Here is a 19,413-nt window from a genome sequence, read left to right on the forward strand (position 1 = left end):
GGATCTATCGGGAATCGAACCCGCAGTCCCAAAGTAAACAAACAAGGGGGGGGGGAGCTACCGGAATCCCACATCCGTAGTCCCAATGTAAATGCGCAACCACAACCAGAAGATATTCAGAAATGAAGTACAAAAGGCAAACATCAGGTAGTACTAGCCTAGTATGCTTCACGTAGTACAATCAAGGCAACTTAAACAATTAGGCAAGTTAACTCAACTAAACATGCTTTTCTAATCTAACACATGTTATAGCTACAAGTAAAACAAGGCAAATATGAAGGAAACTCAGTCTCAATTAAGTAAAAACCGGGTTTTTCAACAATTAGCTCAAGTACGCGCTCGTCACCTCACGTACAAGGCACTCAATTACCACATATCAAATCCTAAGGGGAAAGGTCCCCCACACAAGGTTAGACAAGCCACTTACCTCGAACCGGCTCAAAATCAACTAGAAACCACGCCTTTGCCACGAGTATCCGACTCCAAATGGCCCAAATCTATTCAATACATTTACATATCATAAATAACATCGCAAACAACTGGTTTTGCTATTTAATTCAAAGCTACGACGTGAAATTAGGTGAAATGACCAAAATGCCCTTCAGGCCAACGCCTCGGAATCGAATAATTTTCACATTTTCAGAAACCTCGTACTCTCACGAGTCTAACCATATAAAAATCTCAGAAATCGGAGGTCGAATGCTCCCTCAAAATCCAATAGTTTAGACAATAAACTTTCACCCAAATTCTTCCATTTTTGATCCTTAATTCGAGTTTAAAAGGTGGATTTAACTACTAAATGATAGAATATAATTAGAAAGGATCATAGAAATGTTACCCAATAATCTCCTCTCCAAAATCCTCTCAGAATCGCCCTTGCCCGAGCTCAAAATTGATTTTCAAACTTATGAAATTAAACCCTCGAAATTTCCTATTTCTGCCCAGACATTTCCGCTTCTGCGGTCCCGCTTAAGCGGCAAAATAACCGCTTCTGCGGTTTCTCATTAAAGGGGGAAATTCCGCTTTTGCGGACGCATGACCGCTCCAGCGGTTCCGCTTCTGCGGAAAGATGACCGCTTCTGCGGTCTCTGAGGGGAAGCCAGATAATCGCTTCTGCGATGAGGAAGCCGCTTCTGCGGTTCCCAAACCGCAGAAGCGAAAATACCATAAGGGAAAACATACCAGCTGCAACAACTTAGAAAATTTCCCCGTTAACCACCCGAAATCATCCTGAGGCCCCCGGGGCCTCAACCAAAAGCACCAATACCACCTAATACCTTATTCGAAATTGCACCAATCCTCAAAACACCCCAAACAACACCGGAAACCCGATTAAATCAAGGATTCAAGCCTAAGAACTTCAAATTCTAACCAAATACGCTTTCGATCAAAAACCTAACCAAACCTCGTCCGAATGACCTGAAATTTTGCACACACATCCCAAATGACATGACGGAGCTACAGCAACTTCCGGAATTCAAATCCAACCCTAGGATCAAAAACTCACTATCGGACCGGAAACTTCAAAAATCCAAACTTCGGCATTTCAAGCTGAAATGAGCTACGGACCTCCAAATAACATGCCGAACGCACTCCCAACCCCGAAATCACCTAACGGAGCTAACGGAACCATCAGATTTCCATTCCGAGGTTGTCTTCACACTGTACCGATTACGGACCGTCTTTCAACACTTAAACTCTCATTTAGGGACTAAGTGTCCCAAAACACTCCGAATCCTAACACCGATCGTCCCGGCATATCAAAATAGCAGAAATGAACTTAGGGGAAGCGGTAAATGGGGAATCAGGGCGTAAATTCCAAAAACGACCGGCCGGGTCGTGCTCCTACACTTAAACATTCGTTCGTCCTCGAACGAGCATAGAGAACATACCTGAAGTAGTGAAAAGATGCGGGTACTGGCTGCGCATATCCTGCTCGGTCTCCCAAGTCGCCTCCTTGGCTGGCTGACCCCGCCACTGAACCTTTACTGACGCTATGTTCTTTGACCTCAACTTTCTGATCTGCCTGTCCAAAATAGCCACTGGCTCCTCAACATAGGATATATCCTTGTCCAACTGGTCTGAGCTGAAATCCAACGCGTGCGACGGATCACCGTGATACCTCTGGAGCATTGAAACATGAAATACCGGATGAACTCCGGCCAAGTTGGGAGGTAAGGCAAGCTCATAAGCAACCTCCCCAAATCGCCTCAAGATCTCAAAAGGGCCAATAAACCTCGGACTCAACTTTCCTTTCTTCCCAAACCTCATGACGCCTTTCATAGGCGAGACCCAAAGCAGAACCCGCTCACCAACCATATATGAACATCACGAACCTTCCTGTCCGCGTAACTCTTCTGTCTAGACTGGGCTGTATGGAGTCTATCCTAAATCGTCTTAACCTTTTCCAATGTATGCTGTACCAACTCTGTACCCGATAGCCTGCCCTTACCCGACTCAAACCAACCCACCGGAGATCTACACCTCTTACCATATAAGCCTCATACGGCGCCATCTGAATGCTGGATTGATAACTATCATTGCAAGCAACTCCGCCAGTGGCAAGAAATGATCCCAAGACTCTCTAGTTCCATGATTCAGTGTTTAACTCCTCATGCACCTTACCGTGCTACCACAACTCAGTTGAGCACACCAGCTCGATCAATTCTGAAGATATTCCTTTTTATTCAAGCAAATAAGCCTTAGACCTAATTCCAACATCCGGAATTCTATGCCCGACCTGTTTACAACATAAGATCACTATAACAATCGCTACACGCTATACCCAAACATGGCTGCATAACTTGCTGAAGTTCGCACCTCGCATCACCTTACTCACCGGCCCACTGTAACATTCCTGATCGACTTAGTCAATTCCACGAATCTGATGCTCTCATTGCCCCCATGACATACACAGGTCTCACTCTAACTCTTTCAATGCCGTCACAACGGAGAGATGTGCGAAAATTCATAATCGACTGCCGAGTCAACCAATCGTTGAGTCTATACTCCTAACAAGAGACATTACCTCATTCTGAACCAATTAATGATCTTTGCCTCTTAATATATTTCACGTAATCAGACTGCACTGATCCTAAATCCAACAATCTCGTCTCACCCAGTACGAATGCTCAGACAATAAGCCACCCCAACATAACCAAAGGTCTCATATGGCATCACAATGCGCCAATAGGCTACCAATTAGAATGCGATACAAAAAGGAAAAATGAACTCTGAAAAGAAATTTCAATTACCCCGCTCGCGAATCGTGCATGCGACGCGGGCGCACAGCTAATATGACTTCCTCCAGAAAATAGGAAACAGAACACAATAAACATATATGGGGAACCGTACTGAACATCACACTGTTGCGGCGTGCAACCCGATCCGAGCAATCATAACCATGGAGGCGTGCCACCCGATCCAAATAACATACCCGTGGCAGCGTGCCACCCGATCCACACATGGAGCTCGCATAAGGAGATGTACATCGAGCTAAATTGCTCATTACAACAAGATACTAAACATCAGTCATAAACATGCTAAGTGTATAACACCATTCCCTGGGGAGACATATAACGCTATAATCCACAAACTCGGGCACAACTGGGGTGCGATACAAGATCTGAATCTCGAGAGCTATTCTGCTCATATGACATCATCGCCACGCGGAACTTCAACATATAAAAAAAAATTACCAAGCCGTCTCATAACTCATACGGCGTAATACATCATTACCTGGAATAGCTGATGACAAAATAACACCCCGACTGTTCCTCCATAAGGAACGCCCGCTGAAACGAACACAACTGGCCTGATATAAAGCCCTGTTCACATATAAATCAATCCACTGATCTCAAATCGATTTCTGATTGCACCAACTTGACTAATCACCTTTCAAAGGACCATAGAACTCCCTTTTCCCCATAACACATACGAACAACCGTCGTAACCGGAGCAACCTCCTCAGTTCACAACCCAACAAACAGAGTGCCCTCCCGGCATAAATTTTCAAATTAATAATATTACCACAATCCTCATACTTTTTTTAAATCTTTAATCAATCAAGTGACTACATGGCACACTTATACAATCTTCCCGTGGGACACGCTCCCAAAATCTTCCGAAATGAATAACGGGTTCGCACATCTAAACCATCGGCCGCACTAACGCTGAAAAGCTATCAAGAATCCTTAACCAGGATGCAAAGCCTCTTTCACAACACATCGATCTCAGGTGACGCTGAAGACAATACCAACTTACTTTAAACATCCCACCCTTTGTTCTTGCTCATCCGAGCTCATGACATCTCTGTCCACACCGAGCTGTTACTTGATCTTTACTTCGAATCCCATACCACTCACTGCACATAACATGCCACATATTTCATCATAGCTTCGGAACCGCAAATTGTCTAACACTTCATCACTTAAAAGCTTTTCACTTAACTCACTTCAGGAGAACTATAGCAACCCTTAGGTGAATTCTCATAACCGTAGAATATGCAAACCTCCAAGTAGTGGCCTGAATACACTGTGCATCAAGTGCATGAAAGCTGCGGGGGCATTGGTCAGCCCAAAAGACATAACGAGGAACTCGTAATGACCGTATCGAGTCCTAAAGGCGGCATGCCCGGAGGATCAGTTGGAAATACGTCGGGACAATCCCGTACCACTGGAACAGAATCAACAGAAGGGGTATCAACACTAACATCTCTCACATAAGCCAAATACGCGGCACACCCCTCCTCAACCATTCGCTGAGCTTTAAGAAAAGAGATAACTCTACTGGGAGTGTGATCTAAAGTACCACTCCACTCGACACGCGGAATACCTGGCATAGCCAGCGTNCCGCCACGTAGGCTGCTAGAACTGTACATTGACCTGTGCAACAAAANAGCACAGAAGTGAGTATGAGACGTTAATCAACGTGTACTCAGTGAGTATCCCGCCTAATCCCGAAGGGGTAGAGACGAGATGGCCAACTTCGACACTCACTAGAGGTCAATTTACAATATTTTAAAAGTACGAGAAAAATCATGGTTTATACAGAAGTTCTAATTGTGAAGCCAGAAAACAGGTAAACACCTTCAATATACATCAAGGGCTCCAAAGTCTATTCTTTATTATCTTATCAGTTTATATCAATCCACATAGGGCCAATTCCACATTTACGATTCTTCAAGTAACAGATAAACATGCGCAAATCACACCGAGGTGACGGCCCGCTCCAACAGGAATGTAAACTGTGCACTGCCGAGGGTCGAGCGGCACGAACCATAGATGCATCTATTTTTACCGAGGCGTTCGGCCCGTTCCATAAATAAACACATATCCTGCTCGCGAATCATCCATGCGACGCAGGCACACATAAAATACATGCTCAAGTAGGAAATTAAGAGCTCATCGAGGATAATCATCCAAATAAACAACTTTCTCTTTTTAAATTCCTTTACCAATTCATGGTGATTTAAACAATTCAAACTATCAATGGGTTCACAGTAATCCAAGTATAACATACTTTTCGAGTCCTAGACTACCCGGACAATAGCATAATAGTAGCTACGCACGGACTCTCGTCACCTCGTGCGTACGTAGCCCCCACAAATAGGAGCACATAACCAGTTTACTCACCTATGGGGTAAATTCCCCCTCACAAGATTAGAAAGGAGACTCACCTCGCTCCGAAGACTCATAACCGGCATTCTACATTCTTCCGAAGGCTTGAACCAACGCAGAATGCACCAAAACTAGTCAATTAACGACAAATTAATGAGAACATGCTCAAATACTTGTTAAAAATTCAAATTATACATATTCCCAACTTCACTTAGTGAAATGACCAAAATGCCCTCGGGCCCACGTGCCCGGAATCCATAATTTTTCGAAGATAAAGGTTACCCATGACCTTAGGAACTCAAGTACATAATTTTCTCTTAATTCCATACTCAAAATCGTGGCTAAAATCCAAGATTATAACTTTCTTGGTTTTCAACCAAAACCCCAATATTTACTCTAATTTTCATGCTTAAATCCATATATAATTGATATATTTAACTCAAAAGTGATAGGGATAACTTACCTTAATCATTGACGACAAAATCCTCTCTTGAAGCTCCCCAAAAATCGCCCAAGCCATGAAGAAATGGGAGAAATAGACTCATTCCCACGATTTAAAACAAGCTTCTGCTCCCAGCTATTTCCGCTTCTGCGGAAATAGTTCCGCTTCTGCGGAAATAGTTCCGCTTCTGCGGAAATAGTGCCGCTTCTGCGGATGTCGCTTCTGCGACTTTTTCGCCGCTTCTGCGGCTTTGGGCATAAGGGCGTTGACCGCTTCTGCGGTCTGGGGGCCGCATAAGCGGAACCGCTTCTGCGGTTTCCTGGGCCTGACCCCCTTTCTGCTTCTGCGAGCTTCGGATCGCATCTGCGGTCCAAGAACCGCAGATGCGGTTATGACAGAAGCAACACACTCAAGCCTTCCAAATTCCAATTTCGATCCGTTAACCACTCGGAATCCACTCGGGGCCCCCGGGACCCCAACCAATCATACAAACCAATCCCAAAACACATTACGGACTTGCTCGAGGCCTCAAACCACATCAAACAACGCTAAAACCATGAATTACACCCCGATTCAAGCTTTATGAACTTGAACTTTCCAACTTCTATTTCCGATGTTTAAACCTATCAATTCATGTCCGATTAACTTCAAATTTTGAATACAAGTCATATTTGACATTACGGACCTACTCCAACTTTCGGAATTGGATTCCGACCTCGATATCAAAAGTCAACTTCCGGTCAAACTTCCCAAAAACCTTCAAATTTCTATCTTTAGCCAAATGGCTTCAAAATGGTCTACGGACCTCCGAATTCACTTCCGGTCGCGCTCCCAACTCCAGAATCACCATACTGAGCTACTCCCAGTCTCGGAATTCCAAACGGACATTGATAACACCAAAATGCACTTCAAGCCAAACTTATGAAATTCCTTCAAAAATGCTAACTTCCACAATAGGCGCCAAAACGCTCCCGGGTTATCCAAAACCCGAACCGGACATACGCCCAAGTCTGAAATTATCATACGAGCCTGCTGGAACCTACGGATCCTGATTCCGAGGTCGTTTACTCAAAATTCCAATCCTAGTTCATTCTTTCAACTTTAAGCTTCTGAAATGAGAATTCTCTTTCTAAATTAACTTTGAACTTCCTGAGACTTAATTCCGACCACGCGTACAAGTCAAAATACCTGAAATGAAGCTGTTCATGGCCTCCAACTGCTGAACAGAGCGCTAGGACTCAAAACGACCGGTCGGCTCGTTACAGTAAATATAAAAAAATGCTGAAAGGAACTACACTATCTGCGGGTCGCCTCGAATAATGCAGCTCACCTAGTCCCAAAGTCATCCGCGCTGCTACGCCCAGTAGGCTGCTAGAGGTACATATACCTGTGCAACAAAAATGCACAGAAGTGTAATATGAGCACGTAATCAACGTGTACTCAATGAGTATCCCGCCTAATCTCGAAGAAGTAGAGACGAGATGGCCAACTTCGACACTCACTAGAGGTCAATTAACAATATTCTAGAAATGTGAGGAAAGTCATGGATTTATATAGTAGTTTTAATTCGCGAAGCCAGAAAACAGGTAAACGCCTTTTAACAAATAATCAAGGGCTTTCAAGGTTTATTCTTTATTATCTTATCAGTTTATATCAAGCCACGAAGGGTAAATTTTACATTTATAAAAAACCTCAAGCAACAAATAACATGCGCAAATCACACCGGGGCGACGGCCCGATCCAACAGGAATGTAAACTGTGCACTGCCGAGGGTCGAACGGCCCGAACCATAGATGCATCTATTTAACCTGCCGAGGCGTTCGGCCCGTTCCATAAATAAACACATACCCTGCTCGCGAATCATGCATGCGACGCAGGTACACATAAAATACATGCTCAAGTAGCCAATTAAGAATTATCGGGGAATAATTATCCAAATAATACCAATTCTCCTTTAACAACCTATAAGAAATGAAGTTTAGTCCTTTTAGAAATTTACTTACTAATTCAATGTGATTTGAGCAATTCAGGCTATCCATGGGTTCACAATTAATCCAAGTATAACATGCTTTTGGGTCCTATCTACCCGGACAATAGCATAATAGTAGCTACGCACGGACTCTCGTCACCTCGTGCGTACGTAGCCCCCACATATAGGGGCACATAATCAATTATTTCACCTAGGGGGACAATTCCCTCTTACAAGGTTAGAAAGGAGACTCACCTCGCTCCGAAGACTCATAACCGGCATTCTACATCCTTCCGAAGGCTTGAACCGACGCACAACGCACCAAAACTAGCCAATTGACGACAAACTAATGAGAACATACTCAAATACTTGTTAACAATTCAAATTATACAAATTCCCAACTCCGCTTAGTGAAATGACCAAAATGCCCTCGGGCTCACGTGCCGGGATTCCAAAATTTCTCGAAGATATACTCTGCCCGTAGCTTCACTAGCTCAAATATATAATTTACTCCGAATTTCATGCTCAAATTTGTGGTAAAATCCAATTTATCAAGTTCTAGGTTTTCTTCCAAAAATCCCAATTTTTCCCACAATTTTCATGTCTAATTCCATGATATAATCTTGTATTTAACTTGGAAATGAGTAGGGGTAACTTACCTTAACATGGATGACAAAATCTCTCCTTGAAGCTCTCCAAAAATCGCCCAATGAAGTGAAGAAAATGAGTGAAATGGACTCAACCCCGTTTTTAAAACAATCTGCCCAGCGACTTCTTCAATCATTGGATAGAAGGGAAAGACAAGTAGTAAAATTATTCCTCGTCTAGAAATATCCAAATTTTGATGCCCAATACTCCATAGATAGTTCGAACGCACCTGCGGCTCCTCTGCCGCTTCTGCGGTTCCGCAGGTGCGGCCAATATTTCGCATCTGCGGTCTCACCCTTGGCTGCCCCTTCCGCTCCTGCGATATCCCTTCCGCAGATGCGGTCCCGCTTCTGCAGATCCTTGACCGCATCTACGGTCTACGAGCCTTCGACCAATTCCGCTTCTGCGGCTCCCTCCATGGCCTCTGCGGGGCCGCTTCTGCGGTCCCTTTCCCGCAGAAGCGGAAATACCAGCAACCAGATAGCTTCAGCTTTTCTCAAAAATCCATTTTCGATCCGTTGGCCACCCGGAATTCACCCGAGGCCCCGGGGACCCCAACCAAACATACCAACCAGTCCCAAAATACATTACGGACTTGCTCGAGGCCTCAAATCACATCAAACAACGCCAAAATCACGAATCAACCCCCAATCCAAACTTAATGAATTTTTGAATTTCAAACTTCTATTTCCGATGTTTAAACCTATCAAATCACGTCCGATTGACCTCAAATTTTGCGCACAAGTCACATTCGACATTACGGACCTACTCCAACTTTCGGAATCGGATTTCGACCCCGATATCAAAAAGTCCACCTCCAGTCAAACTTCTCAAAAACCTTCAAATTTCTATCTTTAGCCAAATGACTCCAAAATGACCTACGGACCTCCGAATTCACTTCCGATCGCGCTCCCAACTCCAGAATCACCATACGTAGCTATTCGCAGTCTCGGAATCCCAAACGGACATCGATAACACTGAAATGCTCTCAAGCCAAACTTATGAAATTTCTTCTAAAATGCTAACTTCCACAATAGGCGCCAAAACGCTCCCGGGTTATCCAAAACCCGAACCGGGCTACGCCCAAGTCCGAAATCATCATACGAACCTGCTGGAGCCTTCAGATCCCGATTCCGAGGTCGTTTACTCAAAATTCCAATCCTAGTTCATTCTTTCAACTTTAAGCTTCCAAAATAAGAATTCTCCTTCTAATTTAACTCTGGACTTCCCGAAATTCAATTCCGACCACACGTATAAGTCACAATACCTGAAATGAAGCTGCTCATGGCCTCAGACTGCTGAATGGCGCGCTAGGGCTCAAATCGACCGGTCGGGTCGTTACAAAAATAAAGTAACTGAACGAATAAATTTTTCCCGTTGCCAACAAACGTGGGAGATTTATAAACATGGAAGATTTTGGGGTGATGTAAGATAAGTTTTTTTAAGGAAATCCCAAATAAGCTATTAAGCTTATTTCTATGTCTTCTTTTCGACGATAAGATACAATATCAAATATATATAATAATTTTTTAAAACTATTTCATTATATTCTCGCAATGTCTCAAAAAGTATATTGAATAACTTGGAGTAATTATTTGTTTTTTGAATTTTCATGTTTAATAAATAATTGAAAAATACAGTTTCAAATATGTATAATAATTTCTTAAACTATTTCACTACATTCCCGCAACGTCTGAGAAAGTAAATTCAATAATTAGACTTAAGAGTAAACATTTTTTTTTGGGAATTTTTAGGTTTAATAAAAAAATATGCCCAGTTTCTTTTTGAATCCAACATGGGAGTCCATGTTCTAGTTAAGTGGGAAGGTTTATAAAATTTAAGTTAATTTCTATTTTAAATTATTTGAATCTCCAAATTTATTGGAGGATTGTCCTAAAATTTAACACCTGTTGAATTTTGGTTGTGCCACTAAGCATATATGTCATGAATCTACGTTATTATTATTTTTGTATCATTTTCAATAAGAAATTGAATTAAATCCTTGTTCCCGTTTGTATTTACTATGATTTTTTAATTTTTTACTAAGATTACTACATAAGAAGTTAAATTAATTTTTATATATTTTATTTATTTCTTGAATGATTGTCTATGTTTTTGTCCTTAGTTTTATCATATTCATATAGCATATAGCATGATCATATGAATTATTATTTGAAAAATTTCTTATTTTATATATTTCTACACTGAAGTTACATATTTATATTTTTTTTTCTTTTTTTTAAAATAGTTTCCTTATAAGTTTATAGATATATTTATTTTAAATTCAAATTAATAAAGAGTAACTAATTATTAAGTACTTAACTAATTTTGGCCTAAAATTTGACACTTGTGGAATTTTGTTGCTACACTTGGCTCATTTCATTGATTTGCTTCTCCTATTCTAAATCATAGATATAGATTTTTTGACTTTTTCTTCGTAAATGAATTGTAAAAATTGTTGATTCCAATAACGCGAGGAAGTTTTTATTTTTTTGTAATTGCCAAGTTTTATAAAAAATAAAGTAACTGAACGAATAAATTTCTCCCGTTGCCAACAAACGTGGGAGATTTATAAACATGGGAGATTTTGGGGTGATGTAAAACAATGTTTTTTAAAGAAACCCCAAATAAGCTATTAAGCTTATTTCCGTGTCTTCTTTTCTATGATAAGATACAGTATCAAATATATATAATAATTTTTTTAAAACTATTTCACTATATTCTAGCAACGTCTCAAAAAGTATATTTAATAAGTTAGACTTGGAGTAATTTTCTTTTTTTGAATTTTCATGTTAAATAAATAATTTTAAAAAATACAGTATCAAATATGTATAATAATTTTTTAAAACTATTTCACTACATTCCCGCAACGTTTGAGAAAGTAAATTCAATAATTAGACTTAGAGTAAAAAGTTTTTTTGAACTTTTAGGTTTAATAAATAATTTTAAAAAATATGCCCAGTTTCCTTTTGAATCCAACGTGGGAGTCCATGTTCTAGATAAGTGGAAAAGTTTAAAAAAATTAAGTTAATTTCTATTTTAAATTATTTTGAATCTCCAATTTTATTGGAGGAATGTCCTAAAATTTAACACTTGTTGAATTTTGGTTGTGCCACTTGGCGTTCTAATATTGCTTTGTCTTTCCTATCTATCTATATAGAATAGGAGAAGCAAAGTCATATTATTGTGCCAAGTGTCAATTCATAAATTAAACATATGTCCAATTATTGGACAAACTTCCAACTAATTTGGAAGTTCAAAATAATTCCAAATTATTTCAAATAAAAATTTAAATATGCTAATGCAGTTGAACTTATATGCTAATGTGTTCTGCGGTTTTTAAAATTTGTTAAAAGAAGTTCAAAACATTTAAAACTTCTTTAATTGGTTTACAGAAGTTCATAGACTTTAAAACTCCCAATTTATGTGGTGTAGTCTTATTTCTATTTCTGTTTGTGAACATCTTATTGATAACTGTTTACTTATTTCCAGCAAAAACATAATATTAACAATATATTACATCTTATATAATCCATCTGAGAAACAAAATATGATCTTCCTCCTGAAACTGCTGAAAAATATAATGGAAGTTACAATATTTGTTGACAATTGTATAATCTCTATTGCTACTGCAAATTCTAAAAATATGCACATTCTGACAAAAAAACTTTCCAATGTTTGTAGACAATTATTTACTAATTTCCAGCATTAACAATTTTTACCAATCTAATACATCCTAACAATTAATATGATTTTCTAGGGTGATCGTATACATGCCTCAATCGGGAAGTATGTTATAAAGTTCTTTAAGAATAAGATACAGGAACTCGGCTTATATCGCATGACCTACTTTGTTGTCGGGCCAAATAATTTGAAATTAAAGACTACAACACACAATTTGAGGCTGACATTTACGCAGAGGACAATAGTTGAGGAAACTACTGATCCTACATTTCACATGGATATCTTTAACTTGCGTCCTTTTGACCAATTCACGAATCAACATGATGTCGATGAGGCAGAATTATTCGGTAATTCTTCTTTTTCATTTAATTCTAATACTACGTTTATTAAAATTTTGTGATTAACTTTTAATTTTGTAGATATCGTTGGTCAGGTTATGACTAACGGTACAACTTTGTAATGGTTGAGTGCTTCTACTCGGTTTAAGAATTTGTATTCAGACTTTTCATAAGGTTCTAAAGATCTGAATGTGCTTATTTAGCTCCCTATTTATAATTTTCGCTTCTAAAATTTATGAGCTGAATGTTATGCGTATTATTACTTAACTTATAGTTGCTGCCATTCCCTATGGTCTGCACAAGAAAACTTCTAGGTCCTTTTCTCACTAGCTGTATTTATAAGGGAGAAGTCTATTTCCATATGACTTGAATGTATTAATGTGTTTAATAGGTATGTTGTACTTTTGGATAACTTTTTTAATCAGTTTGTGATTCTCTGTTATTGGTTTATAAAAATATGTATATATTAATATTATTAAATTGCTGCTCTTCAATATCAATATTTAAGGCCATTCTTCTAATTTTTATCATATTTTATAGGGTAAATTCCCAGACATGAAGTGCTGCATAGCAACTTATCTGCTGTTGTGATAAAAAAATACAACACGCAGATACGAATATTAGATAAATGCTTGATGTTTACAATGCCTGAGAGCTCAGATTTAAGTAACAAGGTACGTTATCTCATTTGTGTGCACTTCTTCTGTAATGTGATTCAACATGTAATCCTTCAACTGGCACTTGTATTTAGGTTGCACGACTTCTTTATACAAATTCTGGTGTTGGTGTCCTGGCACTTGGTTCAAATGGTTACTCAAAAGCTGGGGAAGTGGGCTGTCAATGAGCAAATCCAAGTGGTAAGGTAATAAGGATTAACTAACAGCCGTCTTAGCTACATATTTATATTAAAAATGTGCAAACGAATTTCTGAAATGTCTTGGGGTCTTAAAGGCCACTGCTAATGTTGTTCCATAACATTGGCAACCGAACAGTGGTCTTCTTATGGCTAATGATGTCTCAGGTGTCAATTTGAAAGAGGTTGTTCCTTGCATAGCCCTTTTTAAAGAATGACTCTTATGTAATGTCAGCTGCTGGTGGAAAAGTTTCATTATTCAATATGATGACATTCAAGGTATGTGTATAGAAGAGGGTCCTGTTCTTGCAACATACCATTTGAGTGAAAAAATATAAAAATTACTACAAGTTGAATCCTTTTTCATTTTAAACATTAATGTAATGCATTTGATAGTTTGCTCAAAGATCGCATATTTACTCTTTCAAAATAAAAACAGGCCAAAACTAATCATTTCTAGGGAATATTAGCAACAATTATTTGTTTGGAATGTGTCTGACTATGCAATTGGTGTAATTTCCTATCCAACCACTCTGTTGCTAGACAAAATTTAGGTTTGGATGACTCTTACATTCATCCTAATTGCATGCATTTTGCACAACTACTATTAGGCTATTTACAAACTGAGAAAGCGCTATGGCCAACATAGTTGGATAAAAAACATTTTAAAGAGAAGCTTTTGTAAGTTTTTATTCCTAATGCGTTTTTTCTGTTAAAAATCGTATAAAATCAGTGGGGAGAAGTATTTTAATGGTATGAAGCAGTGGCGGATATATAGGAAATAACATGATTATATATTTTTAAAATGGTTAAAAAACCTTTGCAAGTGGTGTATATGTGCTGTATTTGTCTAAACAATGTTAAGATATGAACAATATAATTTTTCAACTATTTTCCAAATTTTTGCTTATGATCGCGGGGCAACCCTTAGAGGAGCATTTTCATGGTTCTACTTTTGTTTCACTTTATGCTATTTCAGGTTTTGGTTGAGATACTGATACTCCGATTGCATCAGTTAGTAAAGAGAAGATAAGTTCATTTTAGGAAACTTTTGCACTTTAAAAGAACATTGCATATCTTTTCTAAAAATTAAAATTTTATTAGGACTATTTATGAGCATGTGAATATGAATATAGGATAATCATTTTTTCCTCATAAATTGTACTTATACAATGGAACTATAATACAAAGTTTCTTCCCTGCAACTGTGTTCAAAAATTCATACAAAGTTTAACTACTTATAATTAATACTCTCCCTTTTTTTTACAAGTGATTCACAGACCAATTGCAATTGAATAAAGAAGACTATTATTGTATACTCAAACACCATTTGAGAGACCTATGTGAAAACAGTAAATTGTAGAGACTCCCTAGGGTTGCTATAAGGCTATGTGATGCAATTCACTATTCCATATGTTCATACAATATACTGACAGTGCATTTACATGTTCATAAAATAATACTATTTATATGCTCCTTTTTGTCTACCATATTTTTAAAGTAATATTTTGGTATGAAAAAATTATATTTAATATTCTCCGCGCAATGCACGGGTACGGATACTAATTATATATAGATAGATATTATAAGATTATTTTGGTAAACGACATTGTGTATATATATAAAAGGTAAACTCGATTAAATTTGTAACAAGAGGGCATGGAGTCCATGATTATGACGATGGAAAATAACAGAGTTTTATTTAAAACTGAAAAGGAATGAAAATGAAGAAGAGTAAAAACAAAAACAAAAAATGATGGACCGTATAGTTCGGGAAGATTGAACCCGACGTGAATCGAACACGCAACCTTCTGATCTGGAGTCAGACGCGCTACCATTGCGCCACGGATCCTTGTTGTGAAATTTGTTACACGAATCCATATAATATCTTTAAGCCTCTTTTTCTCTTTTCTGTTTTATTTTACATTTTTTTTTTTGCGACGGCGAATTGAATAGATAACGTGCAAATTTTTCTGGAATGAAAATCATATATTAAAACAATATCTCACAAAAAAGAGGAGAAAAAAGTACAAATATTTTGAGCAGGGAAGGAGGTATTTTATATAATATTAAGAAAGGAAAGTTGGAACTCATGGAGTCATAGTGTGGATAGAAGCATATATGAGACGCCTCACGGGATGACAAATATTAAATGGAGAATGAGGACATAATTAGATTAATAAAATAGAATTTGCAGTGGGTGAACACTCAAATTTCTTAATTAAAATTTGGTGATGCTAGTTTCACTTTGTTTTCCTTTAAATTATGGAGAGGAAATCTGCAAAATCTTATAAATAGAAATTAAATTCGCAACTACTGTTTGAACAAACAAAAGGAAAACAAACCACTAATTAATTACTTATTAGAGTAAATAATTGAATTAAAAGAGTTGCGGTGTCTACACATTATATGTGTGGTTTAAACTGCTACTTGACTGTGGCCTAACTTGCCAGTATTTTATGCCAAAAGAACGTACGGTTAACTTTAATTTGGAGATTAAATTGACAGACATGATATGCATTTAGGTTCATGTAGTGTTAATTAATGTATCTTTTTTCACTTTATACTTTATTGTTACGGCTGTCAATTGTCATAATCTTTCTTTGTTGAGTGTAGAAGGTTTGGATTGCTACACTTCCTATTCATTAATCAGCTTTAAGATAATAGCAGGGATTATCTTTTCGCCTAAACATGTGTTAGTTTTTTTTTTTTTTTTTTGGTCGAAAGTAAAACTTTTATTCCAACCTTTTTTGCAAATATATACCATCTGCTCTCTATGGACTTTGGAGCAGATCTCAAAATAAAAAAAACCATTTACAATTTCCTATACAACTCTTCTGTTGCTATTCTATTATAAAGCATATAACTATTCTATAAACAACTAGGATAGTTGTTTAACTTTTTCAGTAGTGGCTTCCATTTTTGTTGTTTTTGTCCGGTAACATGAATTTGGACAACAATGTCCTTTGCTGTCTTGAACTGTCTTCTTGCATTGTTGAAATCTTCTACTATTTCTTTCGATCCATATGTTGTACATCACAGCAGCAAACACAACTCCTATTATGGCTTTCTTTGGGTTTCTGTTATTCACATTCTTGATTAACCAGTTAACTTCTTCTTCCCAGTCTTGAGTTCTTCTGTGATATCCAAGCCATGTTAACATGCTTTCCCATAGTTTCTTTGAGTATGAACATTCAAAGAATAAGTGTTCATGAGTCTCAGTCAAGTCTCTTTCACATAGAACACATCCTTGTTCAACCTGAACTCCCCATTTTAACAATCTATCCACTGTTGTCAATCTTCTATGCATTGCCATCCACACTATGAACTGTTGCTTTGGCAGACTACCATTGATCATTGTTATGGATTTTCATCTCACTTTTGGCCATTCTGGATTGCTTTTTACATATGTTGTTTTGATGCTGAACTTCCCCTTCTTTACACAGACCTGCATTCTTTGCATGTCATTTTCCCACCATTCTCTTGCATTGAATATCTTCCTTACAAGCCAACTAGCTTGTTTAGGAACTTCCATACTTGCTATATCTTGCTTCTTTATATATTGGCCATGTATCCATTTTATCCACAGTTTATCCTTCTTATTCACTAATGCCCATAGTAGCTTTGTTATTGCTGCCTTGTTCCATGCTTCATAGTTGATTATGTTTAGTCCTCCTGCTGCTTTTGGCTTACACAAAGTCTCCCAGGATATAGGATTTCTCTGGGTGGTGTCATTGCTTCCAGTCCACAGATACCTCATGCATATGCTATCAACCATCTTTACAATCTTCTTAGGGATGAGGAACACTTGAGCCCAATATGTCTGCATTTCAAACAAGACACTCTTGATGAGCTGTAGTCTGCCTGCATATGAAAGAAACTTAGAGGTCCAGCTTCTAATCTTGTCCACAATTTTTTTCTCCAAGGGCATACACTGTTGTATGCTGATCTTTTTTGCAGATAATGGTACTCCCAAGTATTTGAATGGTAAGATCCCTTCTGATAACTGCAACTCAGCTAACATTTTATCCTTGAATTCCTTCTTTACTCCTGCTATATATAATGAACTTTTATCCATATTAGCATGCAATCCTGAGACTTTAGAGAATTGTTGGAAACATCTGATAAGCATCTTCATGGATATTTCATCAGCCCTGCAACACATAAGAAGATCATTTGCTTTGATCATCTGCAAAGCAGATGTGGACAATCTGCAGTTTCCTGCATTTAGGATGCAAATTAAAGTTTGGTATTCTTGTCAGAGCTTTTAGAGATCTATTGAGGTACTCCATGGCTAGAACAAACAGGTAAGGTGACATGGGGTCCCCTTGCCTTAAGCCTTTCCTTGCTTCAAACTTCTCGGTGAGACCTCCATTCAACAGTAGTGAGTAGCTTACTGTACTAATACATGTCATAATCAGTTCCACTAGCGTAAAGGGCACACCAAACTCCATTAATACTGTTCTCAGAAAACCCCATTCCACAGAATCATAGGCTTTCCTAATGTCCACCTTTATCATACACCTAGGTGATACATTCTTTTGAGTATATCCTTTGATTAGTTCATGTGCCATTATCACATTGTCTAGTATATTTCTTCCTTCAATAAAAGCAGATTGAGCAGGTCCAACTAGGTAATCCACCACCATTTTCAGTTTATTTGTTAAGAGTTTAGCTATGATCTTGTATAGTGTTGAACAACAAGCAATAGGCCTAAACTCCTTAACAAGACTGGGATTTTTACCTTTGGTATCAATGTGACAGTTGTGCAATTAACCTCCTTCATTAGCTTTCCTTTTTGAAAAACATTCTGCACAGCATCTGTTACTTCTTGCCCTATGATTGACCAGTACTCCTTGAAGAATTCTGCAAGATATCCATCAATGTCTGGTGCCTTATCATTAGGCAGGTTCCTCACTACTTGGCCGATCTCCTTATTAGTGATTGGAGCTACTAGTTGCTGCTGTTGAATCACTGTCAAGCATGGCCCGTCTCTTGCTATAGTTAGATCAATTCCTGGCATTTGGTCTGCTGCTGTCCCCAGTAACTGTTTGAAGAATTGGATGAACTCCTATTGAATCAGCTTTGGTTCTGTGATCTTCACCTGAGTATCATTGTAAATGCAGCTCACTTTGTTTCTTGCTTGTCTAGCTCGCATACAGGCATGAAAATACTTTGTATTTTGGTCTCCTAGTTGGATCTATGTAGCTCTTGATTTCTGCTTTAATATTTGTTCTTGGACTGCTTCCCACTTCTCAATATCTGCTAGACATTTCCTTTCATCCTCTATCAGTTCTGCATTAAAATAATCTTTATTTAACATTCCTTGAATCTGATTCAACTCTTCTCTCATCTTGTCTAGCTTTTATCCACTGATGAATGCTCATGTTGTATACTTCTGGTCTGTTTCTCAATCTGCTTCAATTTTCTCCAGACTGTAGACATAGCATCTCCTCCACTTCTTTGTTCCCATACTCTTTGTACAATCTCCTTATATTCTGTCCGCTTCATTACAGTAGTTAACAGTCTGTAATGTCTGTTGACTTTCATTTTCTGCACTTCAGTACTTATCATTATTGGAGTATGGTCTGAACATCCAGGAAGCATGTATTGAGCCTCAATACCAGTGTATAGGTTGAACCATTCAGCATTCCCAAAGGCCCAATCTATATGACTATATATCCTTACTTCAGCATCTCTTTTGTTACACCATGTGAAGTCACCCCCTCTTTTGGTAATCTGCCCTACTCCTATATCTTCAATACAATTTTGGAAATCTACTACTTCAGATTGTTGTACAGGATTACCATTTATTCTATCATCAACATTTAGTACACTATTGAAATCTCCTATTATAAGCC

General features: G+C 38.2%; 1 protein-coding gene and 1 non-coding gene across 2 annotated transcripts; both read right to left on the reverse strand.

Annotated features, from left to right (window-relative positions):
- On the reverse strand, positions 15,333-15,404 carry TRNAW-CCA. Its single transcript has one exon. It is a non-coding gene; the product is annotated as a tRNA-Trp (tRNA).
- On the reverse strand, positions 16,434-16,910 carry LOC109216285. The gene has a single exon (XM_019380434.1). The coding sequence runs from the start codon at positions 16,908-16,910 to the stop codon at positions 16,434-16,436; it is 477 nt and encodes a 158-aa protein (XP_019235979.1).

This window comes from Nicotiana attenuata, chromosome 2 (genome assembly GCF_001879085.1).
Source record: "Nicotiana attenuata strain UT chromosome 2, NIATTr2, whole genome shotgun sequence".
NCBI classification, from domain to species: domain Eukaryota; kingdom Viridiplantae; phylum Streptophyta; class Magnoliopsida; order Solanales; family Solanaceae; genus Nicotiana; species Nicotiana attenuata.